The 27,831-nt window shown below is 42.9% G+C and overlaps 1 protein-coding gene across 1 annotated transcript in view; it reads left to right on the plus strand.

The window, feature by feature from the left end:
* The window catches only part of LOC139751378 (uncharacterized), a 59,756-nt gene that overhangs the window by 31,633 nt on the left and 292 nt on the right, over window positions 1-27,831 (plus strand). Inside the window, exon 2 of the mRNA XM_071666748.1 lies at window positions 23,844-27,831. This exon is cut by the window's right edge and continues 292 nt beyond it. Within this exon, the coding sequence (XP_071522849.1) occupies window positions 23,844-25,346 (1,503 nt within the window). The 3' untranslated portion in view covers window positions 25,347-27,831. The remainder of the gene's footprint in view (window positions 1-23,843) is intronic.

Raw genomic sequence — 27,831 nt, forward strand, 5'->3', positions numbered from 1 at the left:
AGAGGTTGTGGTTATAAGTGATAACTAAAAAGTGATAGCGCCCAAAGGCAATAACTACAGGCAATGATAAAAGGATAGTGTAATTAGAGAGATAAATAAAAGTGATGATTAAAGTTGATGACTATTATCAGCACTACTGTGTGTGTCTCACAAGATGATCATTGTCATAGTGCAATCTCTCAGCGGTTCTGTCAATAGTAAAAATCAGATAGATTAATGTAAGGTCTTTTTTTACCCTGTCACACTCAATTGTTTCAATAAATGAAATGAACTCCACTGATGAGACTATTTGTTTGCTCTCTGATGCGTTGCTGTACGTGTATCAACTCAAATCAAAGTTGGAAATGAACTGGTGAGAGATACTCTCATTTGACTGGTGGAGTTCGGGGGGGGTTGCTGTCACACAGCATATTGGGCCCTACCTCCCGCCCTCCCCCTCCCCTCCCTCCCCTTACTACCAATTTACCGCCATCTCCCACATGCAGCCTGACGATCGGAAACGGATATTCATACACACAGAGAGAAGAATAATGATCGTTCGGTTGGAACCTGTTTCAATCTGCCGCAGGATGAAATTCGATAGTGGTAGTTTACAGATGGATAGACTTGTTGTCATTCATGAATCGAATGATTTGCTGTCGGTGTTCGACATTGGGATGAGAGTGATCCATGACGGCCAAGTGAGGCGGGATGGGCAGGAGGAGAACTGGGTTTAGGTGGATGAACAGACGAGTGTGTTTGCCTGGACAAAGTGAAGCTGATCGACCGATGTAAGAAGACATATTGCAACAAGGAGTGACACACACACACACACACACACACACACACACACACACTATCTATCTATCTATATATATATATATATATATATATATATATATATATATATATATATATATATATATATATATATATATATATATATATATATATATATATATATATATTGGAAAGGATCACAATCACATGTTTTGGACAATCACATGTTTACCAAATGGCGTCCTAGCTTCGTCTCTTCGATGTATATCAACTGACTGTTATATTTCTCTCTTGTGTCTCCCCTGATGATGTGATTATTACACGAAAGTGCACTTGGGAACTTTTCGTGTTTCATTTTCCCTGTGGACTCATAGGAATATATATATATATATATATATATATATATATATATATATATATATATATATATATATATATATATATATATATATATATATATATATATATATTTCTTTTTTTTTTTTGCTTTGTCGCTGTCTCCCGCGTTTGCGAGGTAGCGCAAGGAAACAGACGAAAGAAATGGCCCAACCCACCCCCATACACATGTATATACATACACGTCCACACACGCAAATATACATACCTACACAGCATTCGATGGTTTACCCCAGACGCTTCACATGCCCTGATTCAATCCGCTGGCAGCACGTCAACCCCGGTATACCACATCGATCCAAATCACTCTATTCCTTGCCCTCCTTTCATCCTCCTGCATGTTCAGGCCCCGATCACACAAAATCTTTTTCACTCCATCTTTCCACCTCCAATTTGGTCTCCCACTTCTCCTCGTTCCCTTCACCTCCGACACATATATCCTCTTGGTCAATCTTTAATCAATCATTCTCTCCATGTGCCCAAACCATTTCAAAACACCCTCTTCTGCTCTCTCAACCACACTCTTTTTATTTCCACACATTCTCTTACCCTTACGTTACTTACTCGATCAAACCACCTCACACCACACATTGTCCTCAAACTTCTCATTTCCAGCACATCCACCCTCCTGCGCACAACTCTATCCATAGTCCACGCCTCGCAACCGTACAACATTGTTGGAACCACTATTCCTTCAAACATACCCATTTTTGCTTTCCGAGATAATGTTCTCGACTTCCACACATTCTTCAAGGCCCCCAGGATTTTAGCCCCCTCCCCCACCCTATGATCCACTTCCGCTTCCATGGTTCCATTCGCTGCCAGATCCACTCCCAGATATCTAAAACACTTTACTTCCTCCAGTTTTTCTCCATTCAAACTTACCTCCCAGTTGACTTGACCCTCAACCCTACTGTACCTAATAACCTTGCTCTCATTCACATTTACTCTTAACTCTCTTCTTTCATACACTTTACCAAACTCAGTCACCAGCTTCTGCAGTTTCTCACATGAATCAGCCACCAGCGCTGTATCATCAGCGAACAACAACTGACTCACTTCCCAAGCTCTCTCATCCACAACAGACTTCATACTTGCCCCTCTTTCCAAAACATGCTCCTTGTCTGTCTTGGACAATCACATGTTTACCAAATGCCGTCCTAACTTCGTCTTTTCGATGTATATCAACTGACTGTTATATTTCTCTCTTGTGTCTCCCCTGATGATGTGATTATTACACGAAAGTGCACTTGGGAACTTATCGTGTTTCATTTTCCCCGTGGACTCATAAGAATATATATATATATATATATATATATATATATATATATATATATATATATATATGTATATATATATATATATATATATATATATATATATATATATATATATATATATATATATATATATATATATACATGAATATATATACATAAAGAGAACATGATGGAAAGTAGTTGCAGGAGTCATTTTACAATATATGTTTTAGACCAGTGTTACTCAGCCGGATTTTCCCGACGGTCCTCACGTCCGGGTCTTTGTTCACGGCGACACCCTCCCCTCCCGCCATCATCCCTACAGGTGTAAACAGACAGAGGTGCCGGCAACCATTTTTTCCCCAGTAAACAACTCCTGCAGGAGAAAGACGGGAAGAGTCTGGAATCTGAGCCATTTCTGTTTGCCTCTCGTACACCTGCTCATCCGGGGTGTCGTCACACACCAGGACCATAGTTTTGTGTTAGCTTATGAGGGTCGAATAGAAACCCTCCTGGAAATTTCTTTTGTCCCTCCTGGAAACCCTCTTATGACCCTCCTGGAAGCATTCTTACGACTCTCCCAGAAAACCCCTCAACTCCCTCCTGAAAACCCTCTTGCGCCTTTCCTGGAAACCCGCTTGCGACCCTCCTGAGACACCCCTCATATCCCTCCTGGAAAACCTTTTGCGTTCCTCCTGAAACCCTCTTGCTTCCCCCTGGAAACCCTCTTGAAACCTTCCTGGAACACCCCCTCGCGACCCATCGTTTGAGTAGCTGTTTTCCATATTGTGCATTTCAAAGAATTTGTCACGTTTCTTTGAAGAAGAGAAGCCGATCATCATTAACATCTTCCAGTAGTTATCTAAAATATATACAGTTAATAGTTCTGTAAAGGTTCAATACTATCAATATGGTTGTTGAAACGGCAAGGGGTACTGACCACCCAAATCAAGGACGTCTCATATATATATATATATATATATATATATATATATATATATATATATATATATATATATATATATATATATATATATATATATATATATATATATATATATATATATATATATCCCCTGGGGACAGGGGAGAAAGAATACTTCCCACGTATTCCCTGCGTGTCGTAGAAGGCGACTAAGAGGGAAGGGAGCGGGGGGCTGGAAATCCTCCCCTCTTGTTTGTTTTTTTTTAATTTTCCAAAAGAAGGAACAGAGAAGGGAGCCAGGTGAGGATATTCTCTCAGAGGCCCAGTCCTCTGTTCTTAACGCTACCTTACTAATGCGGGAAATGGCGAATAGTTTGAAAGAAAAGAAAATATATATATATATATATATATATATATATATATATATATATATATATATATATATATCTTTTTTTTTTTTCTTTATTTATCTTATTTATCATACTTTGTCGCTGTCTCCCGCGTTAGCGAGGTAGCGCAAGGAAACAGAAGAAAGAATGGCCCAACCCACCCACATACACATGTATATACATACACGTCCACACACGCACATATATATACCTACACATCTCAGCGTATACATATACATACACACAGACATATACATATGTACTCGTGTACATAATTCATACTGTCTACCCTTATTCATTCCCGTCGCCACCCCGCCACACATGAAATTACATCCCCCTCCCCCCGCATGTGCGCGAGGTAGCGCTAGGAAAAGACAACAAAGGCCACATTCGCTCACGCTCAGTCTCTAGCTGTCATGTATAATGTACCGAAACCACACCAGGGAGTTGTTATGTAGTAGGAGGTAACACTTTGGCCTGCGTGGAGAGCAGGACCTGCCTGCTGTGACCAACACTGGCAGGAATACACAAGCCTCACTCAGTATTGTCGACCATATCACTGAAGGTTTTAATGCTCTGGTTTTCAAAGCATTACAGTGTTATGGGGCCTGATACACATCCTTTTCTCTGATCAGCGGGTATGTTCTTTGTTTACACAACTTCAACAATCAGATGTAAGGAAATATACTTTTCCTCGATATTTGGCGATACAAATGTTGGTTGGATCTTACAATTTGATGAAAATCAGTTCGGTAATATCAATTCATATATATTCGTATTCTCAATGAATGTGAATTGTATTGTTTCTTTATCATTTATTGTAAACCAAATGCTCTAAATGAACTGGGAATATCTTTTCTTCTCATAAATGTTCGTTATATCCCATGTGAACGAAGCAGCATCTAGAGCAGATAAGAAAGCTTCAGAGGAAAGAATTCCTCTGTTCTAGGAGAGTAATGCAGGAGAGGAGGATGTCCAGCCGCTGATCCCCGCCCCTCTAAAGTCTCCTACGACACGTAGGATGTACGTGGCAGATATTGTACCTCGCCTCTCCCTAGGGATAATGTCTCAACATAGTGACATGAGATAATGTTCAGAGTAACAAGATGTGGTTTGACTGTTGATTACACGAAGTCCGTTCCATTATTAGTATTTACAGATCTCCGATAATGTGCCTCAGACCACGAGCATCTGTAGGAATAAAATAATGTATTAGATTACTGATGTCTTGATAGAGAGGGTTTGCAGGAAGCTGTGTGGCAGGTACCAGGGATGTTAATTGTCTGTGTTACACGAGATTCCACCGGTGGGATGGGGTCGTAATGAGATGGAAGTCGTCATGCTGTGGAGACAAAGGCCATGAATGGGGAGGCGGTTCACAGTGTTCGCTGAGGTAGATGCTTCATCCTGGTGCACTGATGGTGCGAGGGGACATCCTCTAGAGTGTGATTCCTGTCACTTGGTGTGCCAGGTAAGAGGCCCCAGGCGCCGGGTAACTGCCGGGCCCACACAAACACCGTCCACGAGCCACTTCCTGCACCTGACAGCCACGACCCGCTGTATTACCACGGCTCAGCGACTCCCACGTCAGGTCTGCCAGAACCCCCGACGCGCTGCTCTCCCACACTGACTTCCGGTAACGAAACTAAGGGCCATTTCCGGTGTCCCTCGGAGCTCCAGTGCCAGGGATAAATATGACATCCTTCATTATCAACTTTTGCACCAAACCCGTCATCATTATTCCCAGCCTCCACTCTTACTCGTGACATCCTGTGAGGCAATCCTTTGTCTCCGCTTTGGACCCAACCACTTTTTACACAGTCTTAGCATTCTCTGGAGTCTGATTTTTTTTTTTGGTATATACATTAGCGAATGTCAGACTATCGCTCAGACTGGGAGGCAGGGACAATACTAGCCACGTTCCACACATAAGAAGAAGGCAACTGAGTACAACATTAATGGAATATCTATTAGTCAAAGTAGACATCATGGGTCTCCATGTCCCAGTGTTTCATCCCAGAAGACTTGTGGCAGCATTTCACCACGCTCACCGGTTATGTACAACGATCAGTAAGCAAGACATAACACGAGCACACTCGTGTTGATACCTCGACCTCCAGCCGACGCTGAGGTAGGGTCGTTGCAGACTGTCTTCCTGGCTTGGTCAGTCATGTCCGTGACTCCCGCTTCGGTCGGTGGCTCGAAGTCCGCTGATTGGAATGTTAATATGTCCTATGGATATGCGCGTTCATGCACTTATCATATATATATATATATATATATATATATATATATATATATATATATATATATATATATATATATATATATATATATATTCGAAACTATTGCTACGGATAATTTAAGTCCATTAAACAAAGCTGAAGCTGTGGTGTAAGAGTCATACATATTCGGTCGTGTTAACCTTTATGGAGGTGTGAGGGCATATAGTGCTAGTGACACGAGATCATCTTGTGGGTCTTGTGGTCGATGTGTTGCCTGATGGTGCTGGGGTACATACATATGGCGCGTTATCCCCGCCGTCTCTGCTCATAGCTCTGCTCCTACTACTGCTGCTCCTGGTTGTGATCCTTGTGTCGATGGCGCTGCCTCCCGCCCTCTGTTATTGTGCTACTGCTTCTGTTGTATACCGTTCGTGTCGCGCTACTGGAAATGCTCCGCTGTTGTTGGTGCCAGCTCGGCTTCCGTTTCTTCTATTGCCGTTCCTTCTACCCTAACTCTCCCCCCGCTTTTGTCCCCCTCCCTCTGATTTTGAATCGTGTTGATCGCTCATTACCATAATTGATGTGATCATTACTTGCGATTAATCTTCGTCATCAGGACACAGAAGGGCTCACAGGTCCGCTCCTCCTCCTGCAAGACAGAACATAACAGTTCGCTTCTCATCCTCACGTGTGGTTGTCGCCTACATTTGTTTTCTCTGTATATGTGAACTGAAACGCCACGGCCAACTGTTTGCCCTAATCAAAACTCATATAAGCTATATATATATATATATATATATATATATATATATATATATATATATATATATATATATATATATATAATGGAAAGGATCACAATTTTGCGCGTGATCAAGTATATTCCTAAGAGTCCAAGGGGAGAATGAAACACAATAAGTTCCCAAGTGAACTTTCGTGTAATATTCACATCATCAGGGGAGACACAAGAGAGAAATATAACAGTCAGTTGATATACATCGAAGAGACGAAGCTGTGACGCCATTTGGTAAACATGCGATTGTCCAAGACCAATCGCATGTTTACCAAATGGCGTCCTAGCTACGTCTCTTCGTTGTATATCAACTGACTGTTACATTTCTTTCTTGTCTCCCCTGATGATGTGATCATTACACGAAAGTGCACTTGGGAACTTATTGTGTTTCATTTTCCCCGTATATATATATATATATATATATATATATATATATATATATATATATATATATATATATATATATATATATATATATATATATATATATATACATATATATTTATTTATCTATATTTATTTTGCTTTGTCGCTGTCTCCCGCGTTAGCGAGGTAGCGCAAGGAAACAGACGAAAGAATGGCCCAACCCGCCCACATACACATGTATATACATACACGTCCACACACGCAAAATATACATACCTATACATCTCAGTGTACACATATATATACACACACAGACATATACATATATACACATGTACATAATTCATACTGTCTGCCTTTATTTGTTCCCATCGCCACCTCGCCACACTTGGAATAACAACCCCCTCCCCCCTCATGTGTGTGAGGTAGCGCTAGGAAAAGACAACAAAGGCCCCATTCGTTCACACTCAGTCTCTAGCTGTCATGTAATAATGCACCAAAATATATATATATATATATATATATATATATATATATATATATATATATATATATATATATATATATATATATATATATATATGTATTTCCTTGCCTAAGAGAGATATCCAGTTCATCGACCAGCCCTTAGGAGAGGATGAACAGCTTGGGTGACTGCGAACAGACCGCCGCTGCCAGGACTCGAACCTAATGTTGATGTTTTAAGCATAATATTCAAAGATTTGTTCTGAGGATTTTCTCTTGGGCGGCGTCACTTTGATCTTTATTTATGAATGATAAATATTTCGAGTTTTCTCTCTTGTTTCTTTATTTTTTCATGATTTGTGAACTTCAGGCCGAGTCGAAGTTTGGGCCCCGATGATCATTCCTTTTCTCTACTTCCTTCACGTCTTGTACATCCTGAAGTTCTGAAAAAGCCTCACTTCTATCTCACTTGCTACTGCTTTCATTACTATCAAGTTTATTTATGTTTATTGTTATAATGTTGTGTCATCCCACCGCTTCTTACCAGAGGTTAACATGTGCGATCAACTACCTGAATTATCTATTGACGTGACTTCTCTCTCTCTCTCTCTCTCTCTCTCTCTCTCTCTCTCTCTCTCTCTCTCTCTCTCTCTCTCTCTCTCTCTTGCTGTACTAGTCGTCATCGTATCATGTAGTACTCCCATACCTGCTACCCACATTTCAGTCATTTTATTTTCAGTATAGAATTCTCGTTTTTCGCCACAGAAATACGGAAAGCTACGAGCATTCTGCTGGTGCCAGTTTTATTATCATTTTTCTTTTCTTTGCGTCGGTATTCGGTGTCCATAATGGCAGGTTTGCCATCCGTAATGACAGTTCTGTGTACAGCTGTGAACACTGATGACTCTGACAATGAAAATATAATTATTCTTAAAGATATATGAAGAAATTATAATTCTTTTTTCTGAATTTGAGATATCTTGGCTGATCTTGTAATAGGAGAACTTGTATAACAGTGCTCAGTAATTCTCAGTTGCTTAGAGTCTACTCAGATGCGATTTTCAAAATGTGATGCAATAGGATTATACAATGAAATGACCACAACATAATCTCATATACATAAAATTCTCTATGAAAAGAAAATCGAATTGTTTCTATTTACGAAATATACTCGATTTTTTTTTTAGACAAATTTAAATCGTAAATGAATCGGTTTCCCTTTATACGTTTATGGCTTCTAATGAATCCGTCCCTCGAAACGTAGAATAGAAATCCCATGAAGGGAAACACCTGGCTCTCCATTTTCACCTGGGGAAGGACGGCTCTGGTATACCTCACATCTTAAACCACGATCTTTCAGCTGATAGTTTTTCTTTTTATGAGTAACTTGATTTTGTGACGACTGATCTGGTGTAATCAGATTGTTTTATATTTGTTGGTTTACATAAAAACAACATGATTTTAGAATACTGGTGAACGAATGTTATAAGAAGCAGCGATATATGGGAATTTCGAAGTCAGATTAGAAAGCCACACACTGCCAAGTAAAAAGCCACTCAGATGGAAATAGAAAGCAACATAATGACATGTAAAAAGCTACGTACTAGCAAGGAGAAGGCCACACACTCGCATGGAGGAAGCTGCACGTAAGCAAGGAGAAAGCCATTTACGTGCAGACAACATCCTCTTCCCTCACACCATCCTACGCCCTGAAGTTCTCGGGAGTAGTCAGAGACTTCAAAGCTCTTGATGCCACTGTAGATGAAGGTTGAAACTGAATTAGTCATGTACGCACTATCATGACATGTTCCTTATACCGTCTGTACCTGCTCTGCCGACTGAGAGCACTAGGCGTCGCAACATTTGAGCTCAGAAATGTCTGTACTATCTAAGCTCACCTTCACCTCCTCATCCTGGTTCTGTTCATTAACAGCTACACAGAGGCACCAGCTGGAAAGAGTGGTGACAAGGGCATACAGAATCATCGCCCATTTTACACTACCTACCAAGAGGTCCTCATCTTGCTGAACCTGTCTATCCTCTGCGACCAACAACGGCAGCTCACACGACTATTAGTAATAAACTGCTGACACCCCCCCCCCCCCCCCCCCCCCTCGTCACAGAGACCTCCTCCTACCCCGCCCGACGCCCTTCCACCACAGATCCCCGTTCGTCACCACAATCGACATGTACCAAACAGAGCTGGTCCAGACAGATATAAGAACAGCCCTATACTCATTATATGAAGTCATAAACAATCCACGAACAAGTGCAGAGCTGTGCAAGTAAATAACTTAGTTTAGTGTTAATTAGGCTATGTGATATGTCAACTACTGTATCACTGTTACATTCAATGGTTAAAGTTCAACCAACTGTATGATGTATAAACTAAACCATTTACTCTAAATATTCCTATATTATCTACCACCTCGACTATATAGATGTACCTCACACACGTAAGCAAAGTGTGGAGATATCGTCATCCTTTATCTTGATAATTCTTTTGTGATAAGTTAACTAATCACTATTAACCCCCTCCCCCCTTGGCCAAGTTCTGTAATATCTATGGTACCTCAACTACTATGTAATTCTAGTCGTATTATTGCCTAAATTCAATAACCAGTATTCTATTTATCTATTCATTTATTCACAATAGGTAGAAAGCTACATGCTAGTAAGTAGGAAAGATTATAATAAGGACGAAAACTATGTGAAAGTTCTACATATTAGAATCAGAACCTCAAGATGAGTTACGCAAATATTACTTAAAGGAACAGCCAGTAAAAACTGGGACATGAGGACCTCCGTGGTGTAGCGGTTAGCGTTCCTGACCGTGACGCATTCACGGTCCGCCCAGGGTCGAACGCATAGGTACGAATCCTGGTTGCGGCACTCGTACCACAGTCAACCTAGCTGTTCATCCAACCCTAAGATTCGTCGATAAATTGAGTAGCTGGCTTAGGTATATATATATATATATATATATATATATATATATATATATATATATATATATATATATATATATATATATATATATATGTTGAAAGATCACAATTTTGCGCGTGATCAAGATATTCCTATGAGTCCACGGGGAAAATGAAACACGATAAGTTCCCAAGTGCACTTTTCGTGTAATAATCACATCATCAGGGGAGACACAAGAGAAAAATATAAGTCAGATGATATACATCGAAGAGACGAAGCCAAGATGCCATTTGGTAAACATGCGATTGTCCAGGACAAACAACGAGCGCTCATAAACTTATCATTTTACAAATTTTATCTAATTTGTATAGTTATCTAATTTGTATAGACCATCAATAATGTTTAGATTATAATTATTTGTGTATTTAGTAATAGAAGATTCAATGATATTTCTCGTGGTAATAGAGTTAGAGTTGATAACTGAGATAGCATTACTCCAGTCAATACAATGATCATAGTTTCTAACGAGATCAAACAAGTAATCTTTATAAACCATTTTTTGAAACGAGAATTACTAAAGGATATCTTACCTTCTAATGCAATTTGGTTTAGGTATGTAGATGATGTTCTTTGTGTTTGGCCGACAAATGAAAATTTACAAATATTTCTCCCTTACTTAACAATTTAGTACCACCCATCAAATTTACTGTAGAAAATGAAAATAATGGTATGTTACCATTTTTAGATTGCATGATCCATAGGCAAGGAAACAAGTTTAAGTTTAGCATATACAGAAAACCTACCAATGTATGCTCATATATCCATTATTACTCATCTCAACATGACAGAGTTAAATTATCATCACATCAGTCTATGTTCCTTAGGGCATTACGTATTTGCAGTCCAGAGTTTATTGATGAAGAGTTTGAGAAGATATATTCTATTGGATCTAAGTTAAAGTACCCTAGATCTAGATAAATCCCTTAAGTTAGCAAAGAAATCATTTTATAGAGTTGAGCCCAAACCTCCCATTGACACCAAGGATCTTTTAGTTCTCCCTTTTAATAATAATTTCATTTTACTTCCCATGTTGCTTAAATCTTTTAACATAAATGTTGCCTTCAGCAACAATAATACTATAAAGAATATCTCAATCAAGAATTCACCAGAAAATTCTCCTGGATGCATCTATAAAGTGCCACGTGGAAATTGTGATAAATCTTATGTTGGTCAGACTGGTAAGGATCTTTCTGTTAGACTTAAGCAACATAAGTATAGTGTAAGAACGGGACAAGAATCAAATGCCTTGTTTAATCACGTTAAAAACTATGATCATTGTATTGACTGGAGTAATGCCATCTCTGTTATTAACTCTATTACCACGAGAAATATCATTGAATCTTCTATCATCAAATACACAAAGAATTATAATCTTAATATTAGTGATGGTCTATACAAATTAGATAACTTTATTGTGGATAATGTGGATAGTGTGGATAATGAGGCAAGGATAACTTGGTGACGACAGAGCAAAGACATTAATGATTCATGAATGATCCTGTAACAGTTCAGAACAAACCTTCGCTGAGAACCTGTGTGACAACAAAGGTAGGGGGTAACGGTAACGCGTTATGGTAAAGACAGTGTGACAGCGGAGGTAGAGTGGTAACGGTAACGCGTTATAGTGAAGACATAGTGTAACAACAGAGGTAGAAGAGTAACGGTAACGCGTTATGGTGAAGCCATAGTGTAACAACAAAGGTAGAGGAGTAACGGTAACGCGTTATGGTGAAGACAGTGTGACAGCAGAAGTAGAGGGGTAACGGTAACGCGTTATGGTGAAGACAGTGTGATAGCAGCCGAGACTTTTAATGTGGAGGGAGTGGCAGGTGTGTGTTCCCGCTGAGGTCACCAGGTCTGTCACGCAAGTGTTGTTCTTGTTCCTCAGCACGCGACACATGTCGTGCAGGAACTGCCACGCGCCAACGCCTGCCTCCCTTGCTTCTCAGGACGCTCCAGGTAGCGTGTAGGAGCTGCCACGCGCCAACGCCTGCCTTCCTTGTTCTGAACACGCGTCAGATGGCGTGGAGGAACTGCCACGCGCCAAAGCGTGCCTCCCTTACTCCTCAGGACGCGCCAGATGGCGTGAAGCTGCCACGCGCCACCATGTGCCTCTATTGCCCTCAACGCGCACCAGATGGCGTGGAGAAGCTGCCACGCGCCACCTGCGCGCCTCCTTGCTTCTCAGCACACGACAGATGGCGTGGAGGAGCTCCCACCAGCCAACGCGTGCCTCTCTTGCTCTCAACACGCGCCGGATGGCATGGAGGAGCTGCCGTGTGCCTGACTCCCACCACCACGTACCAGCGGACGTGTTCTGCTGCTGCTGGTGGTGGTGGTGGAGGGGTCTGTGATCCATAAGGCTCCCACCCGCCGCTGTGTCTTCATCTTCAGTCCTCTATGTCTCGCTCTGCCTCACCTCTACTTCTGCCTGTTGCATGTTCACATCTTTCCCTGTCCCTGTTTCTTAAGCTCTTTCTATTTATCTATCTGCGTCTCTCTCTCTCTCTCTCTCTCTCTCTCTCTCTCTCTCTCTCTCTCTCTCTCTCTCTCTCTCTCTCTCTCTCTCTCTCTCTCTCCATAACAGACCAGGCGTTCTCGAGCGACCGTCACTCGCCCGTCCGTTTCCAGCATCCTGGAAACGGCGCATCTTCTTTCGCCTAACCTGTCTTCAACCTCCCTCTTCCCTCCCTCCCCACTCCCTTCCTCCCTCCATTCCTCCCCTCCCAACTGCCCTTCCTCCCTCCCTCCCCCCTCCCTACCTCCCTTCCACCCTTCCCCTCCTCCTCTCCCTACCTCCCTAACTCCATTCCTCCCTCCCCCTCCTTCTCTCCCTACCTCCCTCCCTCCCACCCTCCCTCTTCCTACCTCCCCTACCTCCCTTCCTGGGCAGAGGGTGAGGGTGACCCCCCTCCCTCCCTCCCTCCCTCCCTCCCTCCCACAATTAACTCAGGTGACTGGGCAAGGCGACCACCCACACGCCAACACGAGACCACTTCTAACCTGGCCACAGATACCCCAGGACGACCCCGACCTGGCCACAGATACCCCAGGACGACCCCGACCTGGCCACAGATACCCCAGGACGACCCCGACTTGGCCACAGATACCCTCTTCTCTCTCTCTCTCTCTCTCTCTCTCTCTCTCTCTCTCTCTCTGTACTTAACTATCCTTTTCTTCAACTGCTTTTAAGGGAACCGCACCTTTTTCAGTGGTGTCGCTTGGACCTTAGGATCTGTGTGGCCTGTGTGGTCTGTGTGGCCTGTGTGTCCTGTGTGGTCTGTGTGGCTTGTGCAAAGTGTGTTATCAGCGGTGCCCACCCGCCTGGGCGTCGAGAGGGCTAGGGACAGTGGTGGAGTAAGCCAGCACTTCAGTGACTGTCAGGTTTCGTTCCTTTGTGTCTCGTTTCAGGTCTCTTTTTTTCTGCGTCACCCACACTCGTTCCACAAACATTCAGTCTTTGCGTCTTACACGTGACACTTGACACCACTTCCGTCACACGACCCCACTCTTCGTAACTCTGTATTATCCTACGGTGAACGCTACGTGTTATGCACGCCTTTGGGCAAGCACTCGCTCGTCGAAATCATTTAGACCTACTCTCTCTGCGTCGCAGGAGATCCTAATTGCTCTCATGTCTTACATATAATCAAGTTTATATGTAATCAGGAGGGAAATGATGGACGCCTTTGGAGCGAGATGTTCCTGGACGAAACTATACTCCTTTTCGTCCACTGACGATGCTATGGCCTCGCCATGGTGTAATGATAAGCAGTCGGAATCCGGTAACACTTGCTATATCACACACACACACACATATATATATATATATATATATATATATATATATATATATATATATATATATATATATATATATATATATATATATATATATATATATATATATATATATATAAAACATTTTATGACTAATGGTCCCGACCAACGGACGTGGCCAGTTTCCTGAGCGCTGCAGGAGCCCCGTAAAGATAACACTAGATGAATGTGTGTGTGTGTGTGTGTGTGTGTGTGTGTGTGTGTGTGTGTGTGTGTGTGTGTGTGTGTGTGTGTGTGTGTGACGGAATGTGTAAGAGGATATTATTCATTTCCTTTATATTTCCTCTATAAAGAAACTTATGGTGTCTAATACAGGAGGGTCCACTCCCATCTCCACCTCTGTCACCATCACCATCACTTCTCTGTCACCATCACAATCACTTCTCAGCATCATCACCACTTCTCTGTCATCATCACCATCACTTCTCAGTCATCACCACCACTTCTCTGTCATCATCACCATCACTTCTCAGTCATCACCATCACTTCTCAGTCATCACCACCACTTCTCTGTCATCATCACCATCACTTCTCAGTCATCACCATCACTTCTCTGTCATCATCACCATCACTTCTCAGTCATCACCACCACTTCTCTGTCATCATCACCATCACTTCTCAGTCATCACCACCACTTCTCTGTCATCATCACCACCACTTCTCTGTCATCATCACAATCACTTCTCAGCATCATCACCACTTCTCAGTCATCACCATCACTTCTCTGTCATCATCACCACCACTTCTCTGTCATCATCACCACCACTTCTCTGTCATCATCACCATCACTTCTCAGTCATCACCACCACTTCTCTGTCATCATCACCATCACTTCTCTGTCACCATCACAATCACTTCTCAGCATCATCACCACTTCTCAGTCATCACCATCACTTCTCAGTCATCATCACCACTTCTCTGTCATCACCACCACTTCTCAGTCATCACCATCACTTCTCAGTCATCATCACCACTTCTCTATCATCATCACCATCACTTCTCAGTCATCACCATCACTTCTCAGTCATCACCATCACTTCTCAGTCATCACCACCACTTCTCTGTCATCATCACCATCACTTCTCAGTCATCGCCATCTCTTCTCAGTCATCACCATCACTTCTCAGTCATCACCATCACTTCTCAGTCATCACCATCACTTCTCTGTCATCATCACCATCACTTCTCTGTCACCATCACAATCACTTCTCAGCATCATCACCACTTCCCAGTCATCACCATCACTTCTCAGTCATCACCATCACTTCTCAGTCATCACCACCACCACTTCTCCGTCACATAAGCCTTGTCTCCACTTCTGTCATGAGAGATGCGTCCATTACAGTCAACTGTACACCACTGTTGGTACGACCAGCACTACCACCACCATTTCCAGCACGAGTCTCTGCCACCATTGTTATAACCATTACCACCATCCTTCCATCATTGTCGAGACTTTATCCAACACAATTACCACCCTGTTGGCAGCCAACACCATCATCACTACCACCACCATCACTTACCCCCACCATCACCTACCACCATTAGCACCATCCACCACCATCACTTACCACAACCATTACCTACCATCACCATCACTCTACCACTAGCATCACCTACCACCACCATCACCCTACTACCACCATCACTCTACTACCACCATCACGTACCACCACCATCACCTACCACCACCATCACCCTACTACCACCATCACTCTACTACCACCATCACTTACCACCACCATCATCCTACCACTAACATCACCTGCCACCACCATCACCTACCCCCACCATCACCTACCACCACCAGCACCTTCTACCACCATCTGCTAACACCAACATTACTTACCACCACCATCACCTTACCACTAGCATCACCTACCACTACCATCACCCTACCACCATCATCACCCTACTACCACCATCACTCTACTACCAGTATCACGTACCACCACCATCACCTACCACCAACATCACCTACCACCACCATCACCTACCACCACCAGCACCTATTACCACCAGCACCTACCACCACCATCACCTACCACCACCATCACCTACCACTGCCATCACTTACCACCAACATCACCCTACCACTAGCATTACCTACTAACACCATCACCCTACCACCATCATCACCCTACTACCACCACCATCATTCTACTACCACCATCTTCTACCGCCATCATCACTTACCACCACCATCACCCTACCACCATCTTCTACCTACTACCACCATCACTCTACTACCACCATCACTTACCACCACTATCATCCTACCACTAGCATCACCTACCACTACCATCACCTACCGCCACCATCACCTACGACGACCATCACCTACCACCACCATCACTCTACCACCACCATCACTCTACCACCACCATCACCTACCACCACCATCACCCTACCACCACCGTGCCCTACTACCACCATCCCCCTACCACCATCATCACCCTACCACCACCATCACTCTACCACCACCTTCACTCTACCACCACCATCACCCTACCACAGCCATCACCCTACCACCACCATCACCCTACCACCATCATGCCCTACTACCACCATCTCCCTACCACCATCATCACCCTACCACCATCATCATCAGCAGCACCACAGTCACCACTTCCTTGGTGAGGCGGCGATACACCTGGCTAGCTGCTAGCGGGCAAAGGGCGTTTACCACTCTGCCTTCCGCTGTGTGTGTGTGTGTGTGTGTGTGTGTGTGTGTGTGTTGGGGAAATCTCTTTCAGACAAACTTGACAAAGCAGTTACGAATAACATGACACATTGCGTAAAAAGTATATATACATATATATATATATATATATATATATATATATATATATATATATATATATATATATATATATATATATATATATATATATATATATATATATATATATATATATATATATACAATTTGTAAACCTACGTCTGATGGTGATGTACATGAATTTTTTTATCGAAAAATAAAGGAATTCCATTTAAACGAAAAGATTAAAGATTAATTACTTTAGTGTGTCGAGATGTATTCAATTCATTTTGTGAACGATCACAAATGAGAGGCGACAGGTCTGTTCTGAAGCAATGTTTCGTTTGGTCTGGAATTCGTCACAAATCATGAAATTCTCTCAGAAAATAACGAAGTTGTCTCCCGTCGAAGGAGACGTGAACATACAAGAGCATGAATACCTACGATACAGACATATGTTCAGATGTAGCCACACATACCTCAATGTAATCAAACAGCTTTGGATTTTCACATGTTTCCCTTCTGGAGAAAACTGTAACATTTAGCACCCACAGCTCTCGTGTGTGTGGGTCACCACAAACACAAACTGTTGATGAGAATCTCATCCACACACACACACACACACACACACACACACACACACACACACACACATATAACTACACATATATTCACATATATAAAACGCAGAATATCTCTCTCTCTCTCTCTCTCTCTCTCACGGCATCCGCCAGGAGTGAGAGCAAAACCCCCCCCCCGCCGCCGCAACACTGATGCATAACAGCCATAAAAATCTGGCCTGGCGGAAGGGGTGTGGCGCACTTCCTGCTGTTGTCCGTCGTCCCGCTCTCGAACAAGAAACAAACAAAGCACTCGACTCAGGGAAGCGCTGGGGGTCGAAGCCAGGTCGTGGTACCAGGTCATGGGAGATGAAAGGCAGAGGTTTTAAAAAGGTGGAAGGCAGGTCATGCATCAGTGGTGAACGCTAGCCAGGTCACCCTAGTCTGCTGTTCTCCGAGTCAGACAAGTGACGTCTGGCAGAGGAGAGGAGTGTGTCCGCCCGCTGAGCCGGCCATGGTGGAGGCAGGAGGAGACGTTAGGTCCCTGGCATGAAGCCCTGGCCATGAAGGGTGACGCTAGTTTCATGGGGCTTAGTCAAGTCATGGGAGGGAAGTCATTCATGGGATATTATAGTCAGTTAATGACTCCCAGTTTATGGAGTTCACCTTGTCGATGGAGGTGAACCAAGGTCATGTGGATGATTTTGTGTTATGAGTCGAGGCTTATGTTATGAGGGCGATATCATGAGGGGATCTCATGGATCACAGGATAAAGCTTATTCATCAAGCTGAGTCGGGCTCGTGAGTCATTCACAGCCGGCGATGCTGACCAACGAGTCATTAAGTGTAGAATGAATCATGTTCATTCAGCCTCACAGATATGTAACCCGTGTCTGCAATTTTCGTAGTGCGATAAACTAAACAATGTAGTTTACAATCATACAGTGCTTCTTAATCATGTATTTTACATATTGATTCGTTATGTGAAAACTACGTCATTCATATTTCCATCATGACACATAAAACCCAACTGGTCATAGCCAACCTCCTCACCTGGAGTCCCTCTAACCCACAACAACATACTAACTGAACGTGTCTCTTCTTCTCCTGGTACCATTACCTTGCACGGCCGTGTTATCTTAGTCTTCCATCTACGTGTCTTCACACGATGTCCTCACAGCTCACATCCTCCATACATCTTCCTTCCTTGGGCCACCTGATCTAATTCACACTGTGGTACGTGAGGTAGACACCTCCAGTGACATGATGTGCTCCCAACTCGACCCAGACAACTTGGGTTTACCATCCACACATTAAACCTGAGACTCTTCCATACGGTACAGTCCTTCCCGTCTACCACATCTCTTAGTGAGCGTCTCTACTCCTGGCTTCAACTTGCCTCTCTACCTGTCCTACCGACCTTCATCTTCTAACACACAAGTTACAGATTAATACAATGAAAACAGAAAGGAAATGAAAGAGCAGCAGACCACTGGGTCCCTTCGTGGCTGTTTGTGATGATGGAAGATGTCAGTGAGGCTCAGATTAACGTGGTTGACGTAGATGTTCAGTAGCTTCAATGTTTTCCAGTTAAGAAGTAAATGTATTAAGTTTGTAACCTACGTTCTCACTGTAACTAAGTTGGCCTCACTACACACTTCTTACATCTTTTTGGCCAATCATTATCATCAGCATTGCCATTATTATTGCTATTATTACTAGAGATATTATTATTACTATCATTATTATAATTACTATTATCATTATTATTATTATTATTATTGTTATTATTATTATTATTATTATTATTATTATTACTATTATTATTATTATTATCATCATTATTATTATCATTATTATTATCATTATTATTATTATCATTGATATTGTTGTTATCATTATCATTATCATTAGTATCATCATTATCATTATTATCATTATTATCCTTATCATCATTATCATTATTATTATTATAATTATCATTATTATCACTTTCATTATTATCATTATTATTATTTTTTTTTTTTTTTTTTTTTTTTTATACCTCGTCGCTGTCTCCCGCGGTTGCGAGGTAGCGCAAGGAAACAGACGAAAGAAATGGCCCAACCCCCCCCCCCCCCCCCCCCATACACATGTACATACACACGTCCACACACGCAAATATACATACCTACACAGCTTTCCATGGTTTACCCCGGACGCTTCACATGCCTTGATTCAATCCACTGACAGCACGTCAACCCCTGTATACCACATCGCTCCAATTCACTCTATTCCTTGCCCTCCTTTCACCCTCCTGCATGTTCAGGCCCCGATCACACAAAATCCTTTTCACTCCATCTTTCCACCTCCAATTTGGTCTCCCTCTTCTCCTCGTTCCCTCCACCTCCGACACATATATCCTCTTGGTCAATCTTTCCTCACTCATTCTCTCCATGTGCCCAAACCATTTCAAAACACCCTCTTCTGCTCTCTCAACCACGCTCTTTTTATTTCCACACATCTCTCTTACCCTTACGTTACTTACTCGATCAAACCACCTCACACCACACATTGTCCTCAAACATCTCATTTCCAGCACATCCATCCTCCTGCGCACAACTCTATCCGTAGCCCACGCCTCGCAACCATACAACATTGTTGGAACCACTATTCCTTCAAACATACCCATTTTTGCTTTCCGAGATAATGTTCTCGACTTCCACACATTTTTCAAGGCTCCCAAAATTTTCGCCCCCTCCCCCACCCTATGATCCACTTCCGCTTCCATGGTTCCATCCGCTGACAGATCCACTCCCAGATATCTAAAACACTTCACTTCCTCCAGTTTTTCTCCATTCAAACTCACCTCCCAATTGACTTGACCCTCAACCCTACTGTACCTAATAACCTTGCTCTTATTCACATTTACTCTTAACTTTCTTCTTCCACACACTTTACCAAACTCAGTCACCAGCTTCTGCAGTTTCTCACATGAATCCGCCACCAGCGCTGTATCATCAGCGAACAACAACTGACTCACTTCCCAAGCTCTCTCATCCCCAACAGACTTCATACTTGCCCCTCTTTCCAAGACTCTTGCATTTACCTCCCTAACAACCCCATCCATAAACAAATTAAACAACCATGGAGACATCACACACCCCTGCCGCAAACCTACATTCACTGAGAACCAATCACTTTCCTCTCTTCCTACACGTACACATGCCTTACATCCTCGATAAAAACTTTTCACTGCTTCTAACAACTTGCCTCCCACACCATATATTCTTAATACCTTCCACAGAGCATCTCTATCAACTCTATCATATGCCTTCTCCAGATCCATAAATGCTACATACAAATCCATTTGCTTTTCTAAGTATTTCTCACATACATTCTTCAAAGCAAACACCTGATCCACACATCCTCTACCACTTCTGAAACCACACTGCTCTTCCCCAATCTGATGCTCTGTACCTGCCTTCACCCTCTCAATCAATACCCTCCCATATAATTTACCAGGAATACTCAACAAACTTATACCTCTGTAATTTGAGCACTCACTCTTATCCCCTTTGCCTTTGTACAATGGCACTATGCACGCATTCCGCCAATCCTCAGGCACCTCACCATGAGTCATACATACATTAAATAACCTTATTTTTTTTTTTTTTTTTTTTCATACTATCCGCCATTTCCCGCGACAGCGAGGTAGCGTTAAGAACAGAGGACTGGGCCTTTGAGGAAATATCCTCACCTGGCCCTCTTCTCTGTTCCTTCTTTTGGAAAATTAAAAAAAAGAAAAAAAAAAAAAAAACGAGAGGGGAGGATTTCCAGCCCCCCGCTCCCTTCCCTTTTAGTCGCCTTCTACGACACGCAAGGAATACGTGGGAAGTATTCTTTCTCCCCTATCCCCAGGGATTATTATTATTATTATTATTATTATTATTATCATTATTATCATTATTATCATTAATCATATCTATTACTAATATCATTATTACTATTATCATTATCATTATCATTATCATTATTATTATTATTATTATTATTATTATTATTATTTTCTTTTCTTTCTTTCATACTATTTGCCATTTCCCGCGATAGCGAGGTAGCGTTAAGAACAGAGGACTGGGTCATTGAGGGAATATCCTCACCTGGCCCTCTTCTCTGTTCCTTCTTTTGGGAAAAAAAAAAAAAAAAAAGGGAACAGACGAAAGAATGGCGCAACCCACCCACATACACATGTATGTACATACACGTCCACACACTCAAATATACATACCTATGCATCTCAACGTATACATATATATATATATACACACACAGACATATACATGTATACACATGTACATAATTCATACTGTCTGCCTTTATTCATTCCCATCGCCACCTCACCACACATGAAATAACAACCCCCTCCCCCCTCATGTGCGCGAGGTAGTGCTAGGAAAAGATAACAAAGGCCACATTCGTTCACACTCAGTCTCTAGCTGTCATGTATAATATACCGAAACCACAGCTCCCTTTCCACATTATTATTATTATTATTATTATTATTATTATTATTATTATTATTATTATTATTATCATCATTATCTTTATTATTATTATCATTATCATTATCATCACTATTATCATTATTATTATTATCATTATTACTGTTATTATCATTATCATTTTATTAGTGTTATTGTTATTTGTAGTAGTGGTAGTAGTACTAGTGGTAGTAGTAGTAGTAGTAGTAGTAGTAGTAGTAGTAGCAGTAGTACTATTACTATTATCATCATTATCTTATATTGTTACTATCATTATTAACATCATTATTATCATTAACATCATTATCATCATCATCCTCATCATCATTTTTCCTTTCTATTGAGAAGGAGGCAAGGGTTGATGGGGTGAGTCACAGAGGTGTTGTTCTGTACTCTCATATATCAGACGTCACATAAATATGGTGTTGGGGTTGACGACCCCATTTTCGGCAACTGTCTTCTCTAATTAAGGTGTAGATGTCTACAGTTGTATGTACCGTAGGGTCTGCAACTTCGAATAAGTTTTGGGTAGCCGCATAGGCGAGTGGAACGCACTCAGGGGTGGGGTGTGGGTGGGGGTGTTCTACGGAGTTATGAAGATATGCAAAAAATAAACTGGGCATTAGGTAAAGGTTATATATTGAGAAAATGACATTTTATTGTAACGATTTGAAATATTAGGAAATACTGGGAAGCTTATGAATGATGAACGGTACTAAAAGGAATTTATATTCTGGATACAGTATGTTATATTGACTCAGTTTTGCAAGACAGATTCGTCACCATTAAAATTACTGCTATAGAAGCAGTGTGTTGTGAAAAGGATGATGATGTTTGGCGACTTGTGAAGTGTGAACATCATAGGACTTACAGTGTGAGTGAGGTCAGGGGAATGCTGATGTTAAGATATTGGGTGATTGGAAATATGTGTATCGTGGAAGGAGGGCGTGGCTTGAAGATTATAGCACTGAACCAATAGGTGCAGTCGGGAATATCATTAATATCAATCTTCATTAGAAAATGATACACATACATGGTTTGTTCCATATAACAACAAATGTGCCGGTTAATGATGCGATCAAATGGGCGGAAGGACAAACGTGTGAATGAAGTAAGAGTGTGGTGATAACAGAAACTGAGTGGCTGAGAAATGGAAGTACTGACCAGAATTTCTAGTTATGTTGAATCAAGTCAAAATGTTCAGGAGTTATATCACTGAGATGTGGTGGTCCAGACAGTCACCAAGGTGTATGGAAGGGTTAAGCTGGGTGTGCTGGAGGATGTATGAGAGCACATGAGAAGAAGATATTACGGGAAATAAGAAAGACTGATGCTACAACAAGAAGCACGAAGTAAAAGCTGAAGACCAAGATTGATTATACGGCCTTTCATGAAAGACAAAGAATGTTGAAGCAGACGCTTGAAATGAATGGGTGTGGGGTATAGGATGCAGGGGAGGGGTGAGCTGTTTTAGAAAGATGTGAACGAGTTTAGTTAAGACTTTCTTTCATGAGGAATGATTGATAATAGTGATTCATGGCGGTGATCCATTGAGCTGGGAAAGGACAACTACTGACGTTGTTGCTTGTCATTACAGATGTGGCAGGACATCGAGACGCTGCTGATGACGGAGGGAAGTCCCGTGGCTGGGCCCCTGGGCGCTCCTCCACCACACGCCACCTACCAGTATGCCCATAGCTTCAGCACCACGCCCACCCATCCCCTCGTCACTTCCCCACCACCACGTCTCCAAGAGGAACACAAGCCCAAAGGCTTATCGAAAGGCTCCCCAACCTCGGTGCTGTCTACGCCCAGTTCCCAAGCATCCTCCTCTCTCAGTAACCCACCCACGCCACAGCCGCCGCCCTTACAGTCTCCGACGCAGCCACAACCACCTCAGCAGCAGCAGGCACAGTCGCAGCAGCAACCACAGCCGCCGCACACACCCTTCGTGGCAGGGTATGATGCCAAGGATAAAGCATCACAGCAAGCGACCTCCCCATCGCAGCCACAGTCAGCACCACCTCCTCCTCCTCCACCATCAGTCCCTCCTTCCCAGCAACAACAGCAACCAGACCAACAACCAAGACTGCCAGATGCATCTCAGATAGTGTCGACCAGCCTGCCACAACCGTCCCCAGCCAGTGCTGTGGCTTCCGTCGCCTGTCCTTCCACCACCGTCACAGCATCAACGGCAGTTCCCGCAGCCCAGGCCTCCTCCTACCATCAGTACCTCGAACCGAAGTACCAGTGTGTGGATCAGAAGTACCAGGCGCCAGACCCCAAGTACCAGTGTGTGGATCCCAAGTTCGTGTCGGGTGATCCTAAATATTCCGTACAAGATCTTAAGTACCCCAGCACGACCCACGACCCCAAATACACGATAACAGAGTCTGATTTCTTGGTTCCCGACCCCAAATACGCGGCGTTAGATCCCAAGTTTCAGTGCACTGATCCCAAGTATGGGACATACACAACGGTTCCCATCAAGCCAGAGGGACGATATGAGCCCCAGCCAGACCTGAGCGGCGGCGGCGGGGTCGTCAACTGGGCTGTCGACGGGTCTGTGTACCCCTGCAAGGACTGCCCAGTGGTGTCTACCCCCTCACAGTACACGCCCACGTCATACGTGGCAGACTATAGCACGTCTTACTACACGCCCTCCTACTCCATGTACACCTCAGGGGCGCCGCCCACATGGGGTATCCCTAGCAACCAGATGACGGTCAGCAGCTACCAGTACAGCACGCCCATGCCGCCCCTCTCGATGCCTCTTAGTGAACCAGCCCCACCGCCGCCCAAACCACGCAGGCGGAGGGCCAAGAGAAAGGTCACCATACACAGCTGTCCTTACGAAGGCTGCACGAAAACCTACATCAAATCTTCCCACCTCAAAGCACATCTGCGAACCCACACTGGGGAAAAGCCATACCTGTGCTCCTGGAAAGGTTGCGGCTGGAGATTTGCGAGGTCCGATGAACTGACACGGCACTACAGGAAACACACTGGAGACAGACCATTCCAGTGCCGGCTGTGTGAGCGAGCCTTCTCCCGCTCTGACCACCTCAGTCTTCACATGAAGAGGCACATAGCGATCTGAAGTGCCCAGGTTATGGTGGAAGGCATCCACATTCACAGTCAAAGATGCGAGATATTGTGTTGGGTTAGAGGAAAAATATTGGTAAAAGGAACTGTAATTGTGGTTCTGCCTTAAAGTGAAAACTTCATTTAAGGTGCCCATGTGGCGTTTGATGAGAAATCCTGACTTAAAGCACTGGAGTCATTAAATGTGGTGCTAAGGTCACGGTTTCTTGTACCAAGATCATGAAATTAGTTGGAGAAATCTAAGCTTATGGTGCGATGATTATGGTGTCTGCTGCTGGTAACTGCAGAATGGAGGATAGTTGGTATGAAGGACCAGCGATAGTTTTTCTGGAGTGAGATCTGTCAAGCAATACCCTCATTACTGGCGTGCTCGCCATGCAAAGTCACAGTGTTTGTTTTGTGTCAGGTCACAGACGAAGAGCAGACAATATCATCAGCAAAAGATAATCTTTAGGTCGTAAACATCCTGTGAACAGGAATGAAATTTCTGTACCTTACATTCATTATTTTTACCTATAGCAACGCTTTACTTTTCCCATCATGTACAAAGCTCCCCTACCTACTAATTCCCTCCACCTTCACCAACTGTCTACCTCACAATAGACCGTTGTGGTGAAGCCAGTCCTGAGTTGCATCTTTTGTGCTCACCATGTGTTGGTTGTGCTCCCTCAAATGCTGCTTTTGATTGGTCGAGGCTGAAGTGTGGCCAATCAGAACACAGCATGGGATTGAATGAGATCTTGTGATGACTGCGACGTGAGCCCTCTAGACCCCCCCCCCCCCCCTTCAGTGAATCCGACTTGTCTCAGCTGCTGCAGCTGTAGACACGGTGGGGTTGGGGCTCACGCGCGCACCAGTCACAACGCAGTCTAGGCTACAGTAAGAGAAGAATCTCAGTAACCTGTCCTATTGCAGGGCAATTTAGTCAAATGTGTGTGTGCCTTGGCGAATACTCCCTCTCCTGCGATTTCACTTTAAGTGTAAATATTTCGAGTTATTTTTACATTAACTGTCTGCGTGTCCCTCAACAATACGTTTTTTATATCATGATAATTGTTTATATATATTTTGTGATAAACATTCTTGCCACTGAGTGCTATATACTGTTTGGTGACTTTAAATTAATTTCTATATACTCCACATATGATATGTTTGGTCTATGTGTGTTCTGTTGCTGTTCAAACTTGCTTCACTGAATTTCTAAGTAATTATATGTTTGTATGTTATAGGAATGGGATTATTGTTGTATGTTCTAACAACATCAGGGATTTTGAAAGTGTTTTAGCTCACGTTTAGTTTGGCGTTTATCTCTGTAATGTGTGTGCGCGCGTGTGTGTGTGTGTGTGTGTGTGTGTGTGTGTGGAAGGTGACCTCTTTGGATACATGTATTGACTTGCCACCAGCTGGTTGCCATCTGGTGTCAGACAATAATTAGTGATGGTGTTTAACCTGACTATGTTTCACTGTACTGAAGGTGTAATCACATAACTGTACACCTCTGTATCTTCCTATATCAAGAACACACACCAATACTTCCACAGAGCAAGGTCTTTGTTTGTCATAATGATTTCTGAAAGTTTATAACAACATCCATGAGAGATCTACCTCATACATATGGGTCTCTTTCCCCAGTGTAGCAGCTGCGCCTTACATCACGAAGTGTGGCGGAAAGATGGTGTTCAAACAGACACTTAGATTAAAAGATCATGAATCCGTCACCAGTAGCAGGTAGTCAGCTTATACCTCACAAAGTGCAAGCTTTCAGGTCATGTTTGCGTACGAGAGCACACGTGCATCAGGTCATGTTTGCGTATAAAAGCACACGTGCATCAGGTCATGTTTGCGTATAAAAGCACACGTGCATCAGGTCATGTTTGCGTATAAAAGCACACGTGCATCAGGTCATGTTTGCGTATAAAAGCACACGTGCATCAGGTCATGTTTGCGTATAAAAGCACACGTGCGTCAGGTCATGTTTGTGCACGAGAGCACGTGTGCGTCAGGTCATGTTTGAGCACGAGAGCACGTGTGCATTAGGTCATGATCACACCGTGGACTCCATACATTCCCACCATATACGTCATCACAGGTTGCGAGTTCATTATCTCGTGTGGGGGCGTCGCTTCCATCCCCTCACTCTCGCCTTCATCAGCTGTGGGTACTTGACTCCCTCCTGCCATGATCCTACCATACAGGTCCTCAGGTTCAAGCACCGTTATTGATGATATATTGACTCTAGTCACCGTTGATATTCTCACGTCTTCATAAAGATGTCCAAGAGTTCCCATAGACTTGTTGGGCAAACACCCACTCCTCTTGCAGCATTAGTGTTGCCAGTATGATAATGGCACACGACAAGGAGTTAAAACTAAAATAGTGTAAGATTATGTTAATCATTTCCATGATCGACATTCTATGTTCCCTTGTGAATAAAGTATCTGAAGATAACAGCTGATATATAAGAAAATACAGTACGATAA

The sequence above is a fragment of the Panulirus ornatus genome, chromosome 11 (assembly GCF_036320965.1).
Source record: "Panulirus ornatus isolate Po-2019 chromosome 11, ASM3632096v1, whole genome shotgun sequence".
Taxonomy (NCBI): Eukaryota; Metazoa; Arthropoda; class Malacostraca; order Decapoda; family Palinuridae; genus Panulirus; species Panulirus ornatus.